General features: G+C 37.8%; 1 protein-coding gene across 1 annotated transcript in view; it reads right to left on the reverse strand.

The window, feature by feature from the left end:
• DNAJC13 (DnaJ heat shock protein family (Hsp40) member C13) overlaps window positions 1-27,297 on the reverse strand; it is a 157,620-nt gene that overhangs the window by 22,689 nt on the left and 107,634 nt on the right. Inside the window, exons 37-46 of the mRNA XM_052656719.1 lie at window positions 26,150-26,285; window positions 23,963-24,147; window positions 23,469-23,543; window positions 22,012-22,131; window positions 19,092-19,271; window positions 9,854-10,021; window positions 8,746-8,859; window positions 7,200-7,316; window positions 5,903-6,080; window positions 1,125-1,216 (exon numbers count right to left, since the gene is read on the reverse strand). Coding sequence (XP_052512679.1) covers window positions 1,125-1,216; window positions 5,903-6,080; window positions 7,200-7,316; window positions 8,746-8,859; window positions 9,854-10,021; window positions 19,092-19,271; window positions 22,012-22,131; window positions 23,469-23,543; window positions 23,963-24,147; window positions 26,150-26,285 — 1,365 coding nt within the window. The remainder of the gene's footprint in view (window positions 1-1,124; window positions 1,217-5,902; window positions 6,081-7,199; window positions 7,317-8,745; window positions 8,860-9,853; window positions 10,022-19,091; window positions 19,272-22,011; window positions 22,132-23,468; window positions 23,544-23,962; window positions 24,148-26,149; window positions 26,286-27,297) is intronic.

The raw sequence follows: 27,297 nt of genomic DNA on the forward strand, positions 1-27,297 counted from the left end.
ATCACAGACACAATCAGTTAGTTCAGTTCAGTTGCTCGGTTGTGTCCAACTCTTTGTGATCCCATGAATCGCAGCACGCCAGGCCTCCCTGTCCATCACCAACTCCCGGGGTTCACTCAAACTCACATCCATCGAGTCCGTGATGCCATCCAGCCATCTCATCCTCAGTCGTCCCCTTCTCCTCCTGCCCCCAATCCCTCCCAGCATCAGAGTCTTTTCCAATGAGTCAACTCTTCGCATTAGGTGGCCAAAGTACTTATTTTAAAAATTACAAGGTACTTGAAGGAATTAAGTGGAGAAGCATGCTTTTCAAAGAAAAGACTATGCTTGTTAAGCTGTTGACCAACTTAACCTTTATTATTTTATTAAACATTTTAAAACTAAAATGCAATCTAAGAAAACTTAATCATTCATAAAGTTCATTGTTACCGAAAGGTTGAATTTGGTGTTCGTGTTACAATAAGCAGGATCACATGAAAAAAGATCCTGGGTATTCACTCTGGGTTGCCTAGACAAGGAGTACCCTGTGACCAAGGTCTTCCTGCTTCTTCCAGAGGAAAAGGCTCCACACAAACAGCTTCCTACAGGACCAATGATTTCATTCTCCTGGAGGAGGGCCCTCCAACCACTCTTGGACCTCTAAGACCCACAGGTTCTGGGTAGCTGGAAAGGATGCTTTTGTACCAGACCCATAAGAAGGGAGAGCAATTGAGGGAGATGGAACACAAACTCAGTGTATAGTTTGGTCTCAACATGTCTCTCTGTGGAAAAACAGAGATCTTGGAAAGTTCTGCTCCCTTTTTTTGTCATCTGTGGCTTTCAAGCATCCCGAGTAAAGTCCATTCCTTAACTCATCCCATATGACACTACACAAATGCATCCCAAGTTCTAATTCATGACAGATGATGACCACAGAGGGAAGCACCTTGAACACTGTACAATATTTGCTCTTCAAAATGGGCATATAATTCAAGTTTTAAAGACATTCACTTGCCTTAATAGGCAAAATGAAAAAAAAATAAACCACACAAATTCCCATTCAACTTTAGACGATTAACGAAGGTTCAAACCATGTACAGTATGTTGCAGGAAAGACAGCATGCTTTAGAACAAAATTCTTTTACCTCTAAAGCCAACTGCTGCACTTGACCAGCTCCATGGACTCGAAGAAGAGAAAATATTAACTTAAAATGACCAATGCATTCACTTTCAGAGCCTACAAAGAAAAATAAAATGCTTATCTTTTATTTCCAAGCGATGTTCTATCAATCTTCCAGAAACAGATATATTTTGTTTACTGTCAAGTCTGTGGTAAACTTTTCTCAACAATTGTGACATGAAGTGAGTTCAGTATCACTAAGGAGAAGTAAATCTTAAGAAGTTAAACAGTATTAAAGTTTCTCTGGTTTGTTTTGTCTTCATTTCCATCCCAATGCCTAACTAACCAACAGGCTAGAAACAAGAAATTTATCAAATACAATTCAAAAATTAAAAGTGTATAGTGGTACTTTTACGCTTTACCTGTAGACCTCAGAGCTAACCCTGTCAGCCTAATTACATCTGGAGACAGTGTGACATCATTTGGCTTTTAAGTAAGACTGAGTTAGAACTCTGTCACTTGAGAACTACATTACAGACAAGTTCCAAATCAATTCCCAGGTTTGCAGCAATTTCTTTGTACCTAATATGCCAAAATCAAAAAATGAAGTTTTCTTCAGATTTTAAAATACTGCCTTTAAAAACAGCTCCATGTATACCATGGGAATGAAATTTTGTTAGACAACATTTAATTATTGTTGGTTATTTTATTTGAATAATTTGTTGGCAATACAACTATAAATAATAATAGTACTGTAATACATACTGGCAAGAGCAAAGAAGTACAAGAAACATAATATTAAGTGTTAATAAAAAGTTTTGAGGTCTTCAGGTAAGAAACTGAATATTGAATGTAATTTTATAATCCATATTTTATTTCTACATAATACTCTATTTTATATTCTATAGTTTATGTTTCATATTCTATATTCAGGTTTTATGTTCGGTATTTTATCAATATATTCTATCAATTCAGTTGAGTTGCTCAGTTGTGTCCACCTCTTTGCAACCTCATGGACTGCAGCACACCAGGCTTCCCTGTTCATCACCAACTCCTGGAGCTTGCTCAAACTCCTGTCCGTTGAGTCAGTGACGCCATCAAACCATCTCATCCTCTGTTGTCCCCTTTTCCTCCTAACTTCAATCTTGCCCAGCACTTTTCTAATGAGTCAGTTCTTCATATCACAAGGCCAAAATAGTGGAGCTTCAGTTTCAGCATAAGTGCTTCCAATGAATATACAATATTGATTTCCCTCAAGATTGACTGGTTTGATCTCCTTGCAGTTCAAGGGACTGCCAAGAATTTATCCAACACCACAGTTCAAAACATCAATTCTTTGGCGACCAGCTTTCTTTTGATCTAACTCTCATATCCATACATCACTAATGGAAAAACCATAGCTTTGACTAAATGGACCTTCGTTGGCAAAGTAATGTCTCTGCTTTTTAATATGCTGTCTAGATTGGTCATTGCTTTTCTTCCAAGAAGCAAGCATCTTTTAATTTCATGGCTGCAGACATCATCTGCAGTGATTTTGGAGCCCAAGAAAATATTATGTCACTATTTCCTTCATTTCCCCACCTATTTGCCACAAACTGATGGAACTGCAAGCCATGACCTTTGTTTTTTGAATGTTAAGCCAGTTTTTTCACTCTTCAAGCCTGCTCTTTCATCAAGCGGCTGGCTCTTTAGCTCATTTTTGCTTTTTGCCATTAATGGTGGCGTCATCTGTATATCCGATGTTATTCATATTTCTCCTTGCAATCTTGATTCCAGTTTCTGCTTTATCCAGCCTGGCATTTCATATGATGTACTCTTCATATAAGTTAAAAAAACAAGGTGACAATATACAGCCTTGACGTACTTCTTTCCCAATCTGGAACCAGTCTATTGTTTCATGTCCAGTTCTAACTATTGCTTCTTGACTTGAATACAGATTCCTCAGGAGGCAGGTAAGTTGGTCTGGTATTCCCAACTCTTTAAGAATTTTCCACAGTTTGTTGTCATCCACACAGTCAAAGGCTTTGGCGTAGTCAATAAAGCAGAAGTAGATGTTGTTTTGGAATTCCTTTGCTTTTTCTATGATCCAACGGATGTTGGCAATTTGATTTCTGGTTCCTCTGCCTTTTCTAAATCTAGCTTGAACATCTGGAAATTCTCAGTTCATGTACTGTCAAGCCTCACTTGGAGAATTTTGACCGTAACTTTACTAGCGTGTGAGACGAGTGCAATTGTGTGGTAGTTTGAACATTCTTTGGCATTGCCTTTCTTCGATACTGGAATGAAAACTGACCTTTTCCACTTCTGTGGCCACTGCTGAGTTTTCCAAATGCTGACATATTGAGTGCATGCAGCACTTTAACAGCATCATCATTTAGGATTTGAAATAGCTGGAATTCTATCACCTCCGCTAGCTTTGTAGTGATGCTTCCTAACACCCACTTGACTTTGCACTCCAGGATGTCTGGCTCTAAGTGAGTGATCACATCATTATGGTTATCCGGGTCATTAAGATCTTTTTTTGTATAGTTCTTCTGTGTATTCTTGCCACCTCTTAATATCTTCTGCTTCTGTCCTACTGTGCCCACCTTTGCATGAAATGTTCCCTTGGTATCTCTAATTTTCTTAACGAGATCTCTAGTCTTTCCCATTCTATTGTTTTCCTCTATTTCTTTGCAGTGATTGCTGAGGAAGGTTTTCTTATCTCTCCTTGCTATTCTATGGAACTCTGCATTCAGATGCTTATATCTTTCCTTTTCTCGTTTGCCTTTAGCATCTCTTCTTTTCTTAGCTATTTGTAAGGCCTCCTCAGACAACCGTTTTGCCTTCTTGCTTTTCTTTTCCTTAGGGATGGTTTTGATCACTGCCTCCTGTACAATGTCACAAACCTCCATCCATAGTTCTTAAAGCACTCTGTCTATCAGATCTAATCACCACTGTACATAATTGTAAGGGATTTGATTTAGGTCATACTGAATGGCCTAGCGGTTTTCCTTACTTTCTTCAATTTAAGTCTAAATTTGGCAATAAAGAGTTCAAGATCTGAGCAACAGTCAGCTCCTGGTCTTGTTTTTGCTGACTGCATAGAGCTTCACCATCGTTGGCTACAAAGAATACACTCAGTCTGATTTTGGTATTGACCATCTGGTGACGTCCATGAGTAGTTATCTCTTGGGTTGTTGGAAGAGTGTGCTTGCTACAAACAGTGTGTTCTCTTCACAAAGCTCTGTGAATATTTGCCCTGCTTCATTTTCTCCTCCAAGGCCAAACAAACTTGCCTGTTACTCGGTAACCCTTGACTTCCTACTTTTGCATTCCGTCCCTATGATGAAAAGGCCATCTTTTTTGGGTGTTCTGGAAGGTCTTAACTGTTCAAGTTCAGCTTTTTCAGCATTAGTGCTTGGGGCACAGACTTCAATTACTATGATACTGAATGGTTTGCCTTGGAAATGAACAGAGATCTTTCTGTTGTTTTGAGACTGCACCCTAGTACTGCATTTTGGACTCTCTTGTTGACTATGAAGGCTACTTCATTTCTTCTAAGGGATTCTTGCCCACAGTAGTAGATATAATCATCATCTAAATTACATTCACCCATTCTGCTCCATTTTAGTTCACTGATTCTTAAAATGTTGATGTTCACTCTTGCCATTCCCTGTTTGTTCACTTCCAATTTACCTTGATTCATGGACCTAACATTCCAGGTTTCTACGCAATATTGTTATTTACAGCACTGGACTTTATTTTCATCACCAGATATATCCAAAACTGGGTGCTGTTTTCACTTTGGCTCATCCTCTTCATTCTTTCTGGATCTATTTCTCTGCTCTTCTCCAGTAGCATACTGGGCACCTACTATCCTGGGGAGTTCATCTTTAAGCGTCACATCTTCTTACCTTTTCATAGTGTTCTGGAATTCTCCAGCTAGGAATACTGAAGTGGTTTGCCATTCCCTTCTCCAGTGGACAATGTTTTGTCAGAACTCTCCACCATGTCCCGTCCATCTTGGGTGGCCCTACATGGCGTGGCTCATAGTCTCATTGAGTTAGACAAGGCTCTGGTCCATGTGATCAGTTTGGTTAGTTTTCTGTGATTATGGTTTTCATTCTGTCTCCCCTCTGATAGATAAGAGGCTTGTGGAAGGTTCCTAATGGGAGGGACTGGCTGTGGAGCAAACTGGGTCTTGCTCTGATGGGTAAGGCCATGCTCAGTAAATCTTTAATCCAATTTTCTGTTGATGGGTGGGGGGTTATGTTCCCTCACTATATATATATTCCATATTTAGTATCAAAGTTAGAATTGGAATAAGCTTTCAGACTTTCACTCCAGCATATTCCCTGAAGTCAGGCAAGAGTGATAATGTTACTATAAATGTCTTTCTTAAAGATGTTTTAAGAATGACAATTCTCATTTTATTATTTCAATTTTTAAGCACCAAAAACTTAAGGCATTTTTTTTTTTAAAGTATGGCACTGTAGGGACCAGTGGTGGAAAACTTAAATAATCTCATCAATAACTCTAACTTAAGCACTTATACCTTGTATGTCAATTTATGTCATCAATGTGGTTTTACACTATCAAGTTATTCTGCCGTTTCAACTTATTAAAACTCATTTACTCTTAGAGATATGAATTCTAAGCATGATGACTGACCTCTCTCAGCTTATTATTTAGAGGTAAATATATTATGGGGTCAATAACCAAGCATAATTTTCCCAGAGTTTTCCTGGTAAAATTGAGAGCTGGTAATTTTAGGGCTCTTCTGTTTTAAGGATCTTATTTGTCAAGGGTACAGTCACATACCTGGATTATATTTTATAACATTCCTCAGAGCCTCCAAAGCCATTTCAACTCTTGGCAAGCGGTCTCCATGTTGCTCTGACTCCACTTTTGCAGCATGAGTGATAGCCATGAAGGTGTGGAGGTACTGGGCCTGGGAGCCTATATAATCCAAGAGACTTGCAGCAAACGCTTTTGGAACCTAAATCAAGTAGAAAAATATTTAAAAACATGTGTGTCCTTAGAAATAACCTATAACAAAGACTTCACAGTAAAAGCAACAATGAAACATTTCAAGTCATGGAAGTTATTAAATTATACAGACACAAGAAAATACCTATGCATTAAATGAGAACTGAGGAGAAAAGGGATAAAACTCAACAGCATTAGAAAATGTTTATCACTGTTGGCCTAAATCCATTAGAAATCTGATTTACTCCCTTCGGTAATATAGTATAATAACTCTGATAAGAATATGCCCCTACTTTACCAAGATAATTGATAGTATGATATGTAACTTCTATAAATTGGTTGCATTTTTATATTTAAAAATTATATATATAAGATTATAAATTTAGAAGGAAGTTTTCAAAGAGACTTCACAAATCATTAAACTCATTCTTCTTAGCAGCTATTTTTATATATTATTCTGTGATAAATAACATACATCACAGTTTAGTAAACTCCTTTTTCCAAGAGCAAACTCTAAAACAAAGCCTCACTTCTTTCTTCCTTACAAACCAATCAACCACCGAATCTTTATCACCCCCTCCAAAAAGCTATAACAAAACTTTCCTATGTGATCCCTAAGAACTAAGGAAAGAAAAGATTATTTGCTTCTGGAAGTGATTAGGGGTCATCACAAGAAATAACCTGATGTGACCCAGTCATCTTCTAAAAATTCTCTTTGCTCTCCCCTCTATTTTCTTAATTTCTTTTAAAAACTGGCCAGAGATAGACTACTGTCTGGTGGTCTGATATTTAACATAATAGAGTGAGTATGTAAAAGGCCTTACAGTTCCACAAGAGACAGCAGAGCTGCAGATATATATACATGATACAGTGGAGTAGCATTATGCATAAAATATAAGAAACAGCTGGGAAAGGAATAAATCCTTATTCATGAATCCATTAAATTCCCCGACATTCAAAACAAAAAGTCTCATAAGTTATCAATGGTCACCCTATCACATACCCAAGTTAGTATAAAATATTTGGCAAAAACCAGATATTATTTCAACATATACAGTGTGAATAAACCAGTAGCTTTTAATAACAAATGATCAAAAGTCATAGACAAAATCAAAAGTAGAGAGCTTACCTCAAGTGGGAAAGTAGGGACTTCATTATAGACCCTAACAAAAATCTCCCCTACGATAAGTTCTTTGGCATGATCACTGTAGACAAATTCTGATCCGTAAGTTTTGTCACAGTCACCCTTTAAAAAAAAGAAAACTAATTGTCAGATATAAATCAGAATCTTTAGTGTGTAGTTTATAAATCTATCCATATTCAGTTTAATAACTTATCAGATAAATAACTTCAATAAGTAACTAAAGATCCATTCATTTTTCCATAGGAGAAAAATGTGGTGGGATACACATCACAGCACTTAATGCAATTTTAACATTTATAATTAGTAATATGGACTCTGGAAAAGGCATGCATGCGTGAACGTGTGTTAGTCACTTAGTCATGTCCGACTCTGTGACCCTTTGTAGTGTAGCCTGCCAGGCTCTTCTGTCCATGGGGTTTTTCAGGCAAAAATACTGGAATGGGCTGCCATTTCCTCCTCCAGGGGATTATTCTAACCCAGGGATCAACACTGTATCTCCTGTAGCAGGCAGATTCTTTATCTGCTAAGCCATCAGGGAAGCCCCTAACAGAGTTATGTTATATATAGGCAGAGAGTTATGTTATTTTTTAGTCCAAAATTGAAACTCATTTTAAAATTTCAAAAGATCACTGAGGTCAGCCAACGAAGTATCTTAGACCTAGTTTTTACAAGCAAGTATGACATGTGGCTCTCCTCTCAGCAGACATTTGGCCTGGTCAGATACAGGGCAATAGAATTAAGAGATGAACATGTCTGAACTGGTTTTAAAAAGTAAAACATTAAGTGATAAAGTGCAAGAAAACAGGGTCTCTGAGTTAAAAAAGCAAGGTGACAAATCAAGAAGAATTTCCATTTAAGGACAAAGAAAAAGATAGGAAAAGAGGAAAGGAACTGGGAAAAAAATAGCCCAAAGAAGATTTTGGTTGAAATTACATAAAATTTAGATTGGACTGAAATAATATGTAAAAGTGTATAATAAATTGTAAAGAAAAGTGAATGCTCCTCTGTCCATGGGATTCTCCAGGCAAGAATACTGGAGTGGATCACCATTTCCCTCTCCAGGGGATCTTCCCGACACAGGACTCGAACCTGGGTCTCCTGTATTGCAGGCAGATTCTTTACCAACTGAGCTAGGAGGGAAGCAGGAATAAACTGTAAAGGGCTAAACAAAGAAAGAATGATATTCTCTCTCTTCTGGTAAAAAAACAGATGATATGTAGAAATCTGAGACTGGTTCTTCCTAGCTCTGCACTTCTCAAAACTTCTATCAATGAAGAGCTCTGAGTGACTATCATGAAATGAGTGGTAAGCCAAATTTTGCATAATCCAGGACACTGAGTGATGGTTACTCTTTAATGAAGTCCAAACTCACAAACATAAATGTCTTCTAAACCATCAAGATTCAACCATCTAGTTAGGTATTATCCAGGGCAACTCCTTATTTCCCATTCTACTCTCTGTCTTTTGATTTTTTCTGACTTACTACCTTCTCCACTATAAGGTGGCAGGATGCAAGAAATTATTAACTTACTTTTTTAATCATGCTTTCCTGTTGAGATTCAAGAAATTCAAGTAGTTCTGCTCTTGTAGAATTGTTCCATATCAAATAGGGGCTCTCTGTGTTACTGTTAAGCATCTTCAAAATCTAGGAGACAGAATATTACTGTTTTATAATATTTAGGAAAAATATTGAAGTTATCATTATTGAAATTGTCTATGACATACCAAGCTCTGTAACAGGAACCTTAAGTACAATGTGCTTGAACAATTTTATCAAGTTTGAAAATATAATGTTTACCATTCTGCAGCTGAGAAAAATCAAGACTTCTTTGACAAAGATCAAATTATTTGTTCCAGGTCTCACAACATTTAAGTGGTGAAACTGGAATTCAAATTTGAGTCTGTTTTCACATCTCATTTTTAACATTTGCTCTGCTTTGGTGAAAATCACACACGACATTTTATTAAAGCATTTTATAAACAGTAAATATAAGCTTAAAAGGACTACCACACGACCTTTATATATATATATTTGAAAACAAAATCTAAGTCTTTATGAAGCATACTCCTAGAAAGGGAAGCAGAATTTACGGGCAGAGATTCAGTTCCAATTTTCTCAGCCAAACCCTGATTCAAGGCTGCATTAAGTAGTTCTGCAGACATAAGCTTATGCCTGCTTAGCCATCTACAGTGCTTTCCCTTTGTGTCGCTCTACTCAATTTTAAGTGTACACATACACAGTTAACTTTCCTTTAAATGTTTTTTTGTGGGGAGGGAGAGTGGGGGTGTGTGTCTCACGGCTTGCAGGATCTTATTTCCTCAACCAGGGACTGAATCCAGGCCCTTGACTTGAATCCAAATCCTAACCACTGGACCATCAGGGAATTCCCTAAGTTTTTACACTTTACATTTTCTGAGCTTTGTGCTAGGAGGAAAGAAGGGAGTTATTATCCCCAGACGTATAGAGCTGCTATCATCAGCACCAAGGCACAATAACCAAATTTCTTACTTGAGAGAACAAGTGTGTGGGCATTTTCAATTTTTAGATTTCTGAGAGCAATCACCATTGTTATATTCCTCTATTATGTACAGGATCTTGCAATATTTATCAAAACACAGGCTAGCTCTGAAGCACATACCTCAGTAGCACTAATAACAGCAAGTTTTCTAGCAACATAGGGGGTCAGCATGCCAGCTAAACTTTTCCTAATGGTTGGATTTTCTGGTGTTGCTTGTTCTTCAGGCAGATAACCTCCAAGGCGACTTAGAGCTCGGACACTCAGTTTGGCAAGGCTGTTGGCTACTTCCTGTTACAAAAAAATTAACACATTTATTAAAATAGATCTCTTATCAGGAAATAGTACATTTATGGAATCAAAACAGTACGGAACATATTAAGGAAGAGAAAGCAAAGAAAAAGAAACAAAAAAGGTACTGAAGTTCCCAACACTAATGTCGAGTTTATGAAAAGTGTAAGTCAAGAGAATTCAGTACCACCAAATCAGCTTGAAAACAAATGTTAAAGGGACTTATATAATTAGGAAATACAAGACAAGAAAAAGATATTAAAAAAAAAAAAAAAGAAAGAAAAACCCAAATAATTAAGGAAATGGCTAAAGGACCGTCAGTTCAGTTCAGTTCAGTTGCTCAGTCGTGTCTGACTCTTTGCGACCCCATTAATTGTAGCACGCCAAGCCTCCCTGTCCATCACCAACTCCCGGAGTTGAATCAAACTCACGTCCAACGAGTCAGTGATGCCATCCAGCCATCTCATCCTCTGTTGTCCCCTTCTCCTCTTGCCCACAGTCCCTCCCAGCATCAGAGTCTTTTTCAATGAGTCAACTCTTTGCATGAGGTGGCCAAAGTACTGGAGTTTCAGCTTTAGCATCATTCCTTCGAAAGAACACCCATGACTGATCTCCTTTAGGATGGACTGGTTGGATCTCCTTGCAGTCCAAGGGACTCTCAAGAGTCTTCTCCAACATCAAAGTTCAAAAGCATCAATTCTTTGGCGCTCAGCTTTCTTTACAGTCCAACTCTCACATCCATACATGACCACTGGAAAAACCATAGCCTTGACTAGACGGACCTTTGTTGGCAAAGCAATGTCTCTGCTTTTGAATATACTGTCTAGGTTGGTCATAACTTTCCTTCAAAGGAGTAAGCGTCTTTTAATTTCATGGCTGCCATCACCATCTGCAGTGATTTGGGAGCCCAAAATATAAAGTCTGACACTGTTTCCCCACGGGACCAGACGCCATGAGTTTAATTTTCTGAATGTTGAGCTTTAAGGCAACTTTTTCACTCTCCTCTTTCACCTTCATCAAGAGGCTTTTTAGTTCCACTTCATTTTCTGCCATAAGGGTGGTGTCATCTGCATATCTGAAGTTATTGATATTTCTCCCGGCAATCTTGATCCCAGCTTGTGCTTCTTCCAGCCCAGCGTTTCTCATGATGTACTCCGCATGTGAGTTAAATAAGTAGGGTGACAATATACAGCCTTGACATACTCCTTTTCCTATTTGGAACCAGTCTGTTGTTTGATGTCTAGTTCTAACTGTTGCTTCCTGATCTGTGTATATAGGTTTCTCAAGAGGCAGGTCAGGTGGTCTGGTATATATTAATAATTGCCTTAAAAATAAATGTATTAAATGCTGCAACCAAAAGACACAGACAGCTGAATGGATAATACAAAAATAAGACCCACATATATGCTGTCTAGAAGAAATCCACTTCAGACCTAAAGACACATATAATGACTGAAACTGAGAGGGTAGAAAAATATATTCCATGCCAATGTAAACCAAAAGAAAGCTGGAATAGCAATCCTCATATTAGACTAAGGAGACCTTAAAATAAAGAATATTACAAGAGATAAGGAAGGACACTACCTAATGATTGCAAACATCTATACAACCAACATCGGAGCACCTCAGCACATAAAACAAACACTAACAGACACAAAAGGAGAAACTGACAGTGACACAATAATAGGAGGAGACTTTAACACCCCACTAACACCAATGGACAGATCATGAAAACAGAAAATGAATAAGGAAACACAAGTCTTAAATGATACATTAGACGAGATGGATCTCACTGATCTCTTCAGGACATTTCATCCAAATACAGAAGAATACACTTCCTTCTCAAGTGCACATGGAACATTCCATTCTCCAGGATACACCACATCTTGGGTCATAAATCTAACATCAGTAAATTTAAGAAAATTGAAACTGTATCAAGCATCTTCTCTGACCACAATGCTATGAGACGAGACATCAATTACAAGAAAAAAAATGCAAAAAACACAAACATATGGAGATTAAACAATACGTTTCTAAATAACAAACTGGTTACTGAAGAAATCAAAAGGCAAATCAAAAAATTCCTAGAAACAAATGGCAAGGAAAACACAACTCAAAACCTATGGGATCCAGCAAAAGCAGCTCTAAGAGGGATGTTTATAGCAACACAATCCTGCCTCAAGATGCAAGAAAAAAATCACAAAACCTAACGTTACACCTAAAACAACTGGAAAAATTATAAAAAAAAAAAAAACAACCCGAAAATTAGCAGAAGGAAAGAATCATAAAGATCAGAGCAGAAATCAATGAAAAAGAAATCAAAGAAACAATAGTAAAGATTAACAAAACTAAAAGATGGTTCTTTGAGAAGATAAACAAAATTGACAAACCTTTAGCCAGACTCATCAAGAAAAAAAGAGAAGAATCAAATCAACAAAATTACAAATGAAAAAGGAGAGGTTACAACAGTGCAGACATATAAAGGATTATGAGACTATTATGAACAACTATATGGCAATAAAATGGATAAACTGGAAGAAATGGACAGATTCTTAGAAAAGTTCACAATCTTCCAAGACTGAAACAGGAAGAAATAGAAATTATGAAAAATCCAATTACAAGTACTGAAATCAAAACTGTGATCAAAAATCTCCCAAAAAACAAAAGCCCAGGACCAGATGGTTTCACAGGTGAATTCTATCAAACATTTAGAGAAGAGCTAATGCCTATCCTTCTAAAACTCCTTCAAAAAACTGCAGAGGAAGAAACACTTCCAAACCCATTCTATGAGGCCACCAACACCCTGATACCAAAACCAGACAAAGACAACACACAAAAAAAGAAAGCTACAAGCCAATTATCAGTGATAAACATAGATGTTAAAATCCTCAACAAAATTCTAGCAAACAGATTTCAACAACACGTTAAAAAGCTAACACACCATGATAAAGTTGAGTTTATTCCAGTGATGGAAGGATTCTTCAATATAGGCAAATCAATCAATGTGATACACCATATAAACCAATTGAAAGATAAACATATGATAATTTCAACAGATGTGGAAAAAGCCTTTGACAAAATTCAGGATGCTTTTATGATCAAAACTCTTCAAAAAATGGGCACAAAAGGAACCTACCTCAACATAGTAAAGGCCATATATGATAAGCCCACAACAAACATTATTCGCAATGGTGAAAAACTGCAACCATTCCCCCTAAGATCAGGAACAAGTCAAGGGTGTACACTCTCACCCCTAGGATTCAACAGAGCTTTGGAAGTCCTAGCTACAGAAATCAGAGTAGAAAAAGAAATAAAAGGAATCCAGATTGGAAAAGTAAAGCTCTCTCTGTTTGCAGATGACATGATACTGTACATGGAAAACCTTAAAGATACTATCAGAAAATTACTAGAACTAATCAGTGAATTTAGCAAAGTCACAGGACAGAAAATCAATACACAGAAATCACTTGCATTCCTATATACTAACAATGAAAAATCAGAAAGAGAAATTAAGGAATCAACCCCATTCATGACTGCAACAAAAAGAATAAAATATTTAGGAATATGACTACCTAAGGAGACAAAAAAAACCGCATACAGAAAACTATAAGACACTGATGAAAGAAATCAAAGATGACATTAACAAATGGAGAGATATTCCATGTTACTGGGGTGGAGGAATCAACACTGTGAAAATGACTGTACTACCAAATACAATCTACAGATTCAATGTGATCCCTATCAAATTACCAATGGCATTTTGCATAGAACTAGAACAAAAAAATTCTCACAATTCATATGGAAATGCAAAAGACCCCTAAGAGCCAAAGCAGTCTTGAGAAAGAAGAACGGAGCTGAAGGAATCAACCTTCCTGACTTCAGACTACACTACAAAGCTAGAGTCATCAAAACAGTATGACAGTGGCACAAAAACGGAAATATAGACGAATGGAACAAGGCAGAAAGCCCAGAAATAAACCCACATACCTATGGGTACCTTATTTTTGACAAAGGAGTCAAGAATATACACAGGGGAAAAACAGCCTCTTCAATAATTGGTTCTGGGAAAACTGGACAGCTGCACGTAAAAAAATGAAATTAGAACACTTTCCTAATACCATACACAAAGATAGACTCAAAATGGATTAAAGACCTAAATGTAAGACCAGAAACTAAAAAACTCTTAGAGGAAAACATAGCCACAACACTTGATAACATAAATCAAAGCAAGATCCTATATAAGCCCTGTCCTAGAGAAATAAAAGCAAAAATAAACAAGTGGGACCTGATTAAACTTAAAAGCTTTTGCACAGCAAAGGAAACTATAAACAAGGTGAAAAGTCAACCCTCAGAATGGGAGAAAATAATAGCAAATGAAACAATGGACAAAGGATTAATTTCCAAAATATACAAACAACTTGTATAACTCAAGGCCAGAAAAAAAAAAAAAACTAAATCAAAAAGCGGGAGAAAAGACCTAAACAGAAATTTCTCCAAAGGGGCCATACAGATGGCTAATAAACACATAAAAAGACGCTCAGCACTGCTCATCATTAGACAAGTGCAAATCAAAACTACAATGAGATATCACCTCACACTGGTCAGAAAGGCCATCATCAGCTAGAGGAGGTGTGGAGAAAAGGGAATGCTCTTGTGCTGTTGGAAGAAATGTAAATTGATACAGCCACTATGGAAGATTGTATGGAGATTTCTTAAAAAACTAGAATAAAACCACCGTATGACTCAGCAATCCCACTCCCAGGCATATACCCTGAGGAAACCAAAACTGAAAAAGACACATGTACCTTATGTTCACTGCAGCATTATTTACAATAGCTAGAGCATAGAAGCAACCTAGATGTCCATCGACAGATGAATGGATAAAGAAGTTATGTACATATACACAATGGAATATTACACAGCCATAAAAAGGAACACATTTGAGTCAGTACTAATGCGGTGGATGAATCTATAGCCTATTATACAGAGTGAAGTAAGCCAGAAACAGAAAGATAAATACCATATACTAATGCAAATATAAGGAATTTAAAAAGACTGTACCTAAGAATTTATTTGCAGGGCAGTAGTGACAGAATGTGGTCAACTGGAGAAGGGAATGGCAAACCACTTCAGTATTCCTGCCTTGAGAATCCCATGAACAGTATGAGAAGGCAAAATGATAGGATACTGAAAGAGGAACTCCCCAGGTCAGTAGGTGCCCAATATGCTACTGGAGATCAGTGGAGAAATAACTCCAGAAAGGATAAAGGGATGAAGCCAAAGCAAAAACAATACCAGCTGTGGATGTGGCTGGTGCCAGAAGCAAGGTCCGATGCTGTAAAGAGCAATATTGCATAAGAACCTGGAATGTCAGGTCCATGAATCAAGGCAAATTGGAACTGGTCAAACGAGACGGCAAGAGTGAACATCGACATTCTAGGAATCAGCGAACTAAAATGGACTGGAATGGATGAATTTAACTTAGATGACCATTATATCTACTACTGCGGACAGGAAATCCTCAGAAGAAATGGAGTAGCCATCGTGGTCAACAAAAGAGTCTGAAATGCAGTACTTGGATGCAATCTCAAAAACGAGAGAATGATCTCTGTTCGTCTCCAAGGCAAACCATTCAATATCACAGTTATCCAAGTCTATGCCCCAACCAGTAACGCTGAAGAAGCTGAAGTTGAACGGTTCTAAGAAGACCTACAAGACCTTTTAGAACTAACACCCAAAAAAGATGTCCTTTTCATTATAGGGGACTGGAATACAAAAGTAAGAAGTCAGGAAACACCTGGAGTAATAGGCAAATTTGGCCTTGGAATGTGGAATGAAGCAGGGCAAAGACTAACAGAGTTCTGCCAAGAAAATGCACTGGTCATAGCAAAGATCCTCTTCCAATAACACAAGAGAAGACTCTACACATGGACATCACCAGATGGTCAACACCAAAAGTAGATTGATTATATTCTTTGCAGCCAAAGATGGAGAAGCTCTATACAATCAATAAAAACAAGACCAGGAGCTGACTGTGGCTCAGATCATGAACTTATTACCAAATTCAGACTTAAATTGAAGAAAGTAGGGAAAACCGCTAGAGCATTCAGGTATGACCTAAATCAAATCCCTTATGATTATACAGTGGAAGTGAGAAGTACATTTAAGGGCCTAGATCTGATAGAGTGCTTGATGAACTATGGAATGAGGTTCATGACACTGTACAGGGGACAGGCATCAAGACCATCCCCATGGAAAAGAAATGCAAAAAAGCAAAATGGCTGTCTGGGGAGGCCTTACAAATAGCTGTGAAAAGAAGACAGGCGAAAAGCAAAGGAGAAAAGGAAAGATATAAGCATCTGAATGCAGAGTTCCAAAGAATAGCAAGAAGAGATAAGAAAGCCTTCTTCAGCAATCAATGCAAAGAAATAGAGGAAAACAACAGAATGGGAAAGACTAGAGATCTCTTCAAGAAAATCAGAGATACCAAGGGAACATTTCATGCAAAGATGGGCACAATAAAGGACAGAAATGGTATGGACTTAACAGAAGCAGAAGATATTAGGAAGAGGTGGCAAGAATACACAGAAGAACTGTACAAAAAAGATCTTCATGACTCAGATAATCATGATGGTGTGATCACTCATCTAGAGCCAGACATCCTGGAATGTGAAGTCAAGTGGGCCTTGGAAAGTATCACTACGAACAAAGCTAGTGGAGGTGATGGAATTCCAGTGGAGCTGTTTCAAATCCCGAAAGATGATGCTGTGAAAGTGCTGCACTCAATATGCCAGCAAATTTGGAAAACTCAGCAGTGGCCATAGGACTGGAAAAGGTCAGTTTTCATTCCAATCCCAAAGAAAGGCAATGCCAAAGAATTCTCAAACTACCACACAATTGCACTCATCTCACACACTAGTAAAGCAATGCTCAAAATTCTCCAAGCCAGGCTTCAGCACTACGTGAACTCTGAACTTCCTGATGTTCAAGCTGGTTTTAGAAAAGGCAGAAGAACCACAGATCAAATTGCCAACAACCACTGGATCATGGAAAAAGCAAGAGAAAGTTCCAGAAAAACATCTGTTTCTGCTTTATTGACTATGCCAAAGCCTTTGACTGTGTGGCTCACAATAAACTGTGGAAGATTCTGAAAGAGATGGGAATACCAGACCACCTGACCTGCCTCTTGAGAAATCTGTATGCAGGTCAGGAAGCAACAGTTAGAACTGGACATGGAACAACAGACTGGTTCCAAATAGGAAAAGGAGTACGTCAAGGCTGTATATTGTCACCCTGCTTATTTAACTTATATGCAGAGTACATCATGAGAAACGGTGGACTGGAAGAAGCACAAGCTGGAATCAAGATTGCTGGGAGAAATATCAACAACCTCAGATATGCAGATGACACCACCCTTATGGCAGAAAGTGAAGAGGAGTTAAAAAGCCTCTTGATGAATGTGAAAGTGGAGAGCGAGAAAGTTGGCTTAAAGCTCAACATTCAGAAAACAAAGATCATGGCATCTGCATGGGAAATGATGGGGAAACAGTGGAGACAGTGTCAGACTTAATTTTTTTGGGCTCCAAAATCACTGCAGATGGTGATAGCAGCCATGAAATTAAAAGACGCTTACTCCTTGGAAGAAAAGTTATGACCAACCTAGATAGCATATTCAAAAGCAGAGACATTACTTTGCCGACTAAGGTCCATCTAGTCAAGGCTATGGTTTTTCCAGTAGTCATGTATGGATGTGAGAGTTGGACTGTGAAGGAGGCAGAGCGCCGAAGAATGGATGCTTTTGAACTGTGGTGTTGGAGAAGACTCTTGAGAGTCCCTTGAACTGCAAGGAGATCCAACCAGTCCATCCTAAAGGAGATCAGTCGTGGGTGTTCTTTCGAAGGAATGATGCTAAAGCTGAAACTCCAGTACTTTGGCCACCTCTTGCAAAGAGTTGACTCATTGGAAAAGACTCTGATGCTGGGAGGGACTTTGGGCAAGAGGAGAAGGGGACAACAGAGGATGAGATGGCTGGATGGCATCACTGACTTGATGGACGTGATGAGTTGGTGATGGACAGGGAGGCCTGGTGTGCTGCAATTCATGGGGTCGCAAAGAGTCGGACGTGACTGAGCTACTGAACTGAACTAAAGTGAAGAAACAGACATAAAGAACAGACTTAGGGACTCAAAGAGGGCAGGAGAGGGTGAGATGTATGGAGAGAGTAACATGGAAACTTACATTACCAAATTTTTAAAATAGATAGCTAATGGGAATTTGCTGTATGTCTCAGGCAACTCAAACAAGAACTCTGTACCAACCTAGGGGGTAGGGTGGGGTGGGAGATGGGAGAGAGGTTCAAGAAGGAGGGGACATATGTATACCTATGGCTGATTCATCCTGATGTTTGACAGAAAATAACAAAATTGTTTAAAGTAATTATCCTTCAATTAAAAAGTAAAGAATTTGACATAAAAAGATGATTAAAAGAAAAGTTCATGCATTACAGCTTATTCTTCTATTTATATGAAAGACAATCAGGATCTATGCAGTCATTTATATCCAATATAGTAACTTGTTGATAACTGGAACAAGCACCCTGGGGGATAGGATGGGGAACAAGAGATGATTAAGTAGATTTGATCACTAGAGGCACATACTCACAATATGAATAATGAATAAGAAAGGAGTGACAGAAAAAGTATCTGTAAGTTAAAAAAAAAATCTATAAAAAAACAATCAGGTAAGTTCTCAAGTGTTTAGGTAAACAAGCTTCAACAGGACTGTTATCACTTTCTTGTTTTATACAACCGTAATTCTGCAATCACAAAGGTGATTCTGAGTAATCAAGAAAAGATTAAGTTATGCCCAGTATATGCTATTGCAAATTCCATGGTCTTGAATCCTTCTGGGATAAGCGGATAAAATAAAAAGATCGGGGCTTAAAGAACAATAAGCTTAATAATCTTGAAAAACAGTTTATGCCTTGAGGGCTCCAGATAGCTAGGGCTTTGCTTTTGCATTAATCTACAGTTTGGGTTCAAATTCAGTGTTAAAGTAATGTTCACATTACCTGCTGGTTTGTTTCTTCACTTTTCTGAATACCACTCTCTTCCAGGGTGTAGTCATAATTAAACAGATAACCAAGCAGATGCCACAAAATTCCAGCTTGTAATAGGTGTGTCTGTAGCCAGAAATCCACAGCAAAAGAGCTAACACATTCTACCCCAAGGGCAGCCACTCTTGGAATACTCTGAGAATAAAAGTAATGGAATTAATGGATTTTAAAAAAAAGCTCCCAAGAGAAACAGACTGTGAATGTATGAGAAGCTACTTAACTATCTTATTGTATGTGTGTTTACCTCCTCTTATATTTTCTATTCTGGTTTATATCTGAGTCCTATATCATTTAAAGCCTAAAATTAAAGTAACCATGTGACAAGACACAGAATTACTATTTTAAAAAATTAATTTGAAAACTGAAGCATGGTTGTTTACAATATTGTATTAGTTTCAGGTATACAACACAGAGATTCTTTTTTTTGGAGATTATATTCTATTATAGTTAATACAAGATATCGGGTATAAGTCTTTGTGTTATACAATTGGATACCAAATCCTTCCTATCTATTTTATGAATGAAAGTGAAAGTCACTCAGTCATGTCTGACTCTTTGCGACCCCATGGACTATACAGTCCATGGAATTCTCCAGGCCAAAACACTGGAGTGGGTAGCGTTTCCCTTCTCCAGGGGATCTTCCCAACCCAGGGATAGAATCCAGGTCTCTTACATTGTAGGCAGGTTCTTTACCAGCTGAGCCATAAGGGAAGCCCAAGAATACTGGAGTGGGTAGCCTAACCCTTCTCCGGCAGATCTTCCTGACCTAGGAATCAAACCAGGGTCTCCTGCACTGTAGGCAGAATCTTTACCAACTGAGCTATCAGGGAAGCCCATTTTATACATAGCAGTTTGTATTTGTTAATCCCATTTTCCTCATTTGTCCCTCCTCGCCTCCCTCTTCCTTTTCTTTTTGGTAACCATAAGTTTGTTCTCTATGTCTGTGAGACTGTTTCTATTTTGTATATATGTTCATTTGTATTATTTTTTAGATTCCACATATAAGTGATATCATACAGTGCCTGTCTTTGTCTGACTTGTTACACTAAGCATAATATTCTCTAGGTCATTCACACTGCTGCAAATGGCAATATTTCATTCTTTGTTTATGGCTCAATAACATTCCATTGTGTGTATTTGTGTGTATATATAAAGTGTGTGTGTGTATACACATCAACTTAAGCCAACCATTTGTTGATGAACACCTGGGTTGTTTTCACGCCTTGGCTATTATGAATAGTGCTATGAACACAGGGTGCACATATATTTTCAAATGTGTAGTTTTCCAGATAGGTACCTAGGAGTGGAACTGCTGGATCATATGGTAGCTCTGGGGCTTCCCTGGTGGTTCAGGCAGTAAAGAATCTGCCTGCAATGCAGGAGACCCAGGTTCAATCCCTGGGTCGAAAAGATCCCATGGAGAAGGGAATGGTTACCCATTTCAGTATTCTTTCTCTATTTTTAGTTTTATTAGGGAACCTCCGGAGAAGGCGATGGCACCCCACTCCAGTACTCTTGCCTGGAGAATCCCATGGACAGAGGAGCCCGGTGGGCTGCAGTCCATGGGGTCGGGAAGAGTCGGACACGACTGAGCAACTTCACTTTCACTTTTCACTTTCCTGCACTGGAGAAGGAAAGGGCAACCCACTCCAGTGTTCTTGCCTGGAGAATCCCAGGGACGGCCTGGTAGGCTGCCATCTATGGGGTCGCACAGAGTCAGACACGACTGAGCAGCAGCAGCAGGGAACCTCCATGCTGTTTTCCATAGTGGCTGTACTACACCAACTTATATTCCCAACAACAGTATACAAGGGATCTCTTTCTCCACATCCTCTCCAGCATTTATTATTTGTAGACTTTTTGGTGATAGACATTCTGACCAAAGTGAGGTGATACCTCAATGTGGATTTGATTTGTACCAGAATTACTATCTTTGAAGCCAATTAGTGTTAAAGACTTGAGAATACTGTTTTGTTTCACCTCTTGTATTTTTAAAAACAGTGATGAGGCATTAGTAGCAATACATGTGCCAGTAATCTTAAGTGTATCAATGAAGCCTTTAGTGTAAGTGTACAGATTTACTTCTTTATACCAGCATTTCTTTCTTATTAGACACATCTGAGTATGTCAAGTAAATATAGTTGGGGATGTGTTTTCATCAGATTCCTTATTTCTAGGTACCTTAGCCCAGGATCAGCAACCTAATCCTATTCTATTCCAACGCAACTGTCACTCTGCTCAGTTACCAGAGAATCTCTTTCCTTTCCCGTCACTTATCACATCACCCATAGTCAACTTCCCTCAGCAGTGCTGGACTGGGAAGAACAGCAAGCTCTCAGATCCCTATGGCCTTTTCATGCTATGACTTGACTCTTGGCTCAGAGGTTAAAAGCGTTTGCCTACAATGTGAGAGACTCGGGTTCGATCCCTGGGTTGGGAAGATCCCCTGGAGAAGGAAATGGCAACCCACTCCAGTATTCTTGCCTGGAGAATGCCATGGACGGAGGAGCCTGGCAGGCTATAGTCCATGGGGTCCCAAAGAGTTGGACACGACTTCACTTTCACTTTCCTTTCCTTTACTTTCACTAGACTGATAGCTTAGTCTTCTCTCTTGCTTCCCTGCCTCTGTTCAAATGTTCAGAGGAAACCAACTTCCATCTAGATATGTCACTCTTGTCTTATTCTTTGTGGGCCAGCCCAGGAACAAAGTCATCATTTACAGCAAGGATTCAGTGAAAAACGTTTTTAGAGATCCATGTCATTTACTTGAAAATAATTTTAGGAAAACAACTTATTTATAAATTGAGGACTGGCTACTTGACGAGAAAACTAACTGCTGACTGAATCCAGAAAAACAGTAAACGGCAACATCTACCTTGCCGAAATAGAGCACCCGACAGAGATCCCTGATGATGCCGGGCATTTCTGTAATCTTCTCTCGGCATTCTTCAAACTGGGCAGCCACACTATAGCATCTGCTTATGTGTCCACACACCTGCAGGTAACACAACAGAGTAAAAAAAGGTCACTTGTGCATTCCTGTTTAAGACAGTGGAAATCAAATCAGCAGAGATTCGTAATAATGTTTAATGATATATACAACGCTCCAAAATTAAACAGAACATTTCTACTGAATTATCAGTATTTCTGGTTAAGATACCCTATAGATACAAGGTTGGCAAACCATGGCCACTATACGGCCACAGGCCAAGTCAACCATGATCTGTCTTTGTATGGCCAGGAAGCCTTAGCTTTTACATTTGCAAAGAGTTGTAAAAGTCACAAATAAGAAACATGCAATAGGATTTCCCTGGTGGTAGTGGACAAGAATCTATCTGCCAATGCAGGAAACACAGGTTTGATCCCTGGTCCAGAAAGAGTCCACATGCCGTGGGGCAATAAAGTCCATGTGCCACAACTACTAAACCTGTGCTCTAGAGTCCTCCAGCAGCAACTACTAAAGCCCATTCACCCTAGCACCGGTGCTCAGTGACAAGAGAAGTCACTGCAATTAGAAACCTGTGCACCATGATAAAGAGAAGCCCCCACTCTCCGCAAGGAGAAAGCCCGTGCTCTGCAACAAAGACCCAGTCCAACCAAAAATAAATAAACAATTTAAAAAATATGCAACAGACTACATGCAACCTGAGTGTCTCAAATAATCACCCTCTAGCCCCTCATAAAAAAAAGTTTGCCAACTTCTGGATTAAAGTATTTTTGCCCTGAATTGTAATAATGTACTATACTTATTAATAAAAATACAGATGAAACTCAAAAGCCTGTACCGAATTGTTCCCTATTCTAAATTTTGCTGGCATACACAAAAGGTCAAAAAGATGCATTTTACAGTGATCTTAATGTTCCTGATGGATCTTCTACCAAATAATCCAACAGAAAAGAAGAAAATGAAAAATACTAGGTATGGGAGCAAAGTATGGAAGTAAAGAAGGAATTAAGGAAGGGGATGGAAGATAAGTGAAACAAAAATGGAAAAATTACAGATGTTTGAAACTGGGTAAAGGGGATATGGGATTCATTATATCACTCTTTATTATAAGGAAAAAAAATTAAGCCAACAGATTACATATGATTTACCACAGTGCTTATTGAAGTGTGATACACAGAATAACAGCATCAGTATCATCTGGGAATTTTGTTAGAAAAGCATATTCTCAGGCCCCTACCCTAGCCTTTCTGAATCAGAAACTTTGGGCAGAGGACCTGGGAGGCAGACCTCAGCAACCCAGGTTTTCATGAGCCCTCAAAGTGATTCTAAAACACACCTAACATCTGAACTATTAGTCTAGCGTAACTTTCTTGGAATAGCCTTACCTGTACTGACATGTCACTTGGTTTACTAGAACGATTCAACACAGCCACACAGCGACTAAATGCCTCTTGTAACACCTGCAGAGAAAGAAGTCTGCAGTTAACTCTCAAAGTTTGAAAAGCCTCCTCTGCTAGGAACAAAACATTAATTAACCTTCTAGTATTAGAAACTTGGCAAATAAGTGTTGGCTCAATTAACATTTGATAAATAAACAAGTAAACAAAGAACCCTGCAGTTTTTTCAAAGCATCCTGCTACACTATTTTGCAAGTAATATTAAGTTCACCAACTTTGAATCCAATACTCTCCAATTCATATTATGCAATAAGGCTCCATTTATTTTAATTTTGGTATTAGAATATAAAGAACATGGTAATCTGTTGCAATAAATTAAAGAAACTGTATCAACTGTATTCATACTTGGTGAATTCTTTATTGCTAAGAGACAGTTTGCCTAAACTAGCTTTAAGACAAGGACAAAGATCATTCCATATTACCTCAATTCCATTCTCCCGTCTAAGCTCTTCAGCATTGAGGGCTGAGCAGTTAACCGTATGGAAAGCCAGCTCTGCAGCAGCAGGCAACAGTGGTGATTCTTTTGAGAAAAGGAGGTCATCTGAAGTTTCCATTGTTATAGTCCTAATTAGCATGGGGTATCCTGCATATTTATAAGGCTGTAAATCTGAAATAATTATGGTTTTAATTTTTAATTACATTGTCAAAAAAAATTAATAAAACAGTCAACATCTTAAATGTTTCCTAATTCTAGTTTATATAAAGAAATTAAACTGAGAACAAATCCCTTGGATCTTTTCTACTAGCAAACTTGTTTGGTTGACCTCTCTAAAATGCTTCTACTAGAAAAAGAGTATTTCCTAGTATAAACTTTGTGTATAGTGGTTTTGATCCTTCGCAGAGTATCTACTTTCTGTATGGTCCATGTGATCTTTATAACTTTTACCTTTTGAGAATGACCAATAATCTACTTTAACCCATTTTTAAGACAGCTTAAATAAAAAAAGCCCCTTGGAACTGGTCCTGGTAGTCCTAACACATACATATATAAGGAAAAGAGTGAATGAATTAATGTTAAGTTCTATCAGATGAGGACCCACTACCGTAGAACTTACTGAGTATAACCTCCCTTTGTGAAAAGTAGAAGACAGCGTGAAAAAAAATTCTCACCTTAATAACACATAAAATGAGCTACAGCTGCACTATGGTGGCTAAAATAATTATCAGCCAAAAAACAAACCAATGGTTTGAAAAGACTTCTTTAAATTTATTCTCATTACTGATAAATGTCATGCAACTAAATGTTTTACAAATGCTTTCTGTTGAATTTATATGCAAAACTCAATCAATTAATCACTGCTCTAATGTCCAAGCTGCTCAATCCCCATGATGTCCCCTCCAATAAACTAGAATCCTACTTATCTTAAATTACCCAACACTCCTGTTTATCTCAGATTTCTCATTATTCTCTTTTCTCCCATCATCCTACAGAGCAAACAGGTTTCCCATTTTGTGTGTAAGCCAAGTTTAGCTCCAAGCCAATGGACACACCTGTTATACTGAAACTAAATCCAACCTCCCCAACAAAGTCTAACTGTTAGGCTACCACAAATCACCCTAAAAACAACATCGGAAATTCCCAATAACCTGTACCAAAAAATCACTCTTATTTCATTTATAAAATTTTCATAGTGTTCCACAAGATCAGAGGATTTTGAGAGCTACCACAGAAAAATGAAGTGTGAGGAGATATATATGACCATTTGAAAAGTCTCTCTTGCCTTTTTTTAAGATTTATTTATTTATTTAAATTTTTGGCTGTGGTGGGTCTTCATTGTTGCACATGGGCTTTCTCCAGTTGCATAAAGCATTGTGCAGCTTCTCATTGTGGTGGCTTCTCCTGTTCAGAAGCATAGCTCTAGGTTCAAGGACTTCAGTAGTTGCACCTTGCAGGCTCTAGAGCATGGGCTCAGCAGTTGTGGCACATAGGCTCAGCTGCTTCAAGGCATGTGAAACATTCCCAGGCCAAGGATTGGACCAGTGTCCCTTGCACTGGAAGGTGGATTCTTAACCACTGGACCATGAAGGAAGCTCTGTTGCTTTTTATAAAACAGAACACCCTAGATGTTTTCAGCCTTTAGACGTTTATAGATAGGTGGAGTCTTACAAAAGACGTGATCCTTAAATTCCAGGTCCATTTCAGATCTCATTTAATATGTTTATTATTAAATGGCTAAAGACAAAACTAACCAAGTACCTCCACAGAACAGAAATGTCCTTTAAGAAGGAACAATGAAATCTTATTGAGAATGTAAACTACCGAAAAACATAGGCAAGAATTGTAAGGTATAAAGCAAACATTTTGGGTCTAACTACAGAAAACTACTCTTTTACTGTATTTAAAATGTAATTCCAAGAGTCTTCTGCATAAATAATTAGAAATACGTAAGAGGAAGGTTCAAGAGGGAGGGGACATATGTATACTTACAGCTGATTCACAGTGTTGTACAGCAGAAACCAACACAACATTGTAAAGCAATTATTCTCCAAATAAAAATAAATTAAAAATATAATAATAAAAAAATATTAACCCCCCCAAAAGAAATAAGCGGCAGAAACAAGGAACATGGTAGAATTAGCTGGAGGAAAAATCATAACACATGCCTTACCTTCTTTATGACGGTTGAAGAGAATGCTCTGAGTTTTCAGAATTAAAATTATATTCTCTGGATCTGGTCCATCCATAATTTTTGCTGATTTGGTACATAAAAATTCATAGGCTTTATTTACCTTTTCAAACATATCCTGTATGTAACCAAAGACAATCAACCTTGAATTCAGAACATCTAAAATCACAACTTAGAACACAGCTAGTTTGTATTTTACTAATAACTTTAGTTACTATTTTGTTGTTTTTTATATTAAGGAATTCATTAGAACTGTAATTTAGGTGGCATAGTTTTCAGATGAAACAACTTTTTTCCCCCAAAAAAGGTATTCAATGATCTCAATACCATTTACTGAAAATTTTTTCTTCACTGGCTTATACCATAAATGTTATATTAAATTCATATACACCAGATATAGTTTCTGAATTATTATAAAAATAGTTATAAGAGGTACTATTTTTTGAGCACTATGGCAGGCACTTTGCTAAATGCTTTACATACATTATTTCACATAATTCTCAAAACACTATATAAGGTGTGTACCCTTAATAACCTCATTTTTAAGATGTTACATAACTTGCCTAAGGTCACAAAGCCCACTGCTGACAGAGCTAAGACTCCTATATCCATGCTCTTAATTACTATTCTATAATGTTCCTTGATCTATATGTTGATCTTTGTGCCAGTAGAATACTATATTACTATTGTAGTTTTACGGAGTACTTAGTATCTGGTAGTTCAAGTCTAGAAATATAATACTGATTTCAAAACTTCTTCTTATATTGACTGTTTTCTTTCCTAGATTAATCAGAACTGCTTTAAATTTCTCAAAAAATGTCCCAGGTTTTTTGATTAAAACTACCGTAAGTACATAAAAGTGATTTTTTTTCAATGCTAACTTCCTACTCAGGAATATTGCCTATCTCTAATAAAAAACACTAGCCTTGAATCAGGGGAAACTACCTGAAGTTTTTAGCAACAGACTATGAGCACTAATTTTAGTGGTCCTTATGTGATTTTATGAGTGTCCACTGGCATTATAGTAGGAAGCTGCAAAACACAAGATCAGGGAATGCTGGCAGCAGATGACTTTAACTCTGAACCAAATTTTCTGTTTTTTCATTAACAGTCATAAGAAGTTGGATGTC

This window comes from Budorcas taxicolor, chromosome 1 (genome assembly GCF_023091745.1).
Source record: "Budorcas taxicolor isolate Tak-1 chromosome 1, Takin1.1, whole genome shotgun sequence".
NCBI lineage: Eukaryota > Metazoa > Chordata > Mammalia > Artiodactyla > Bovidae > Budorcas > Budorcas taxicolor.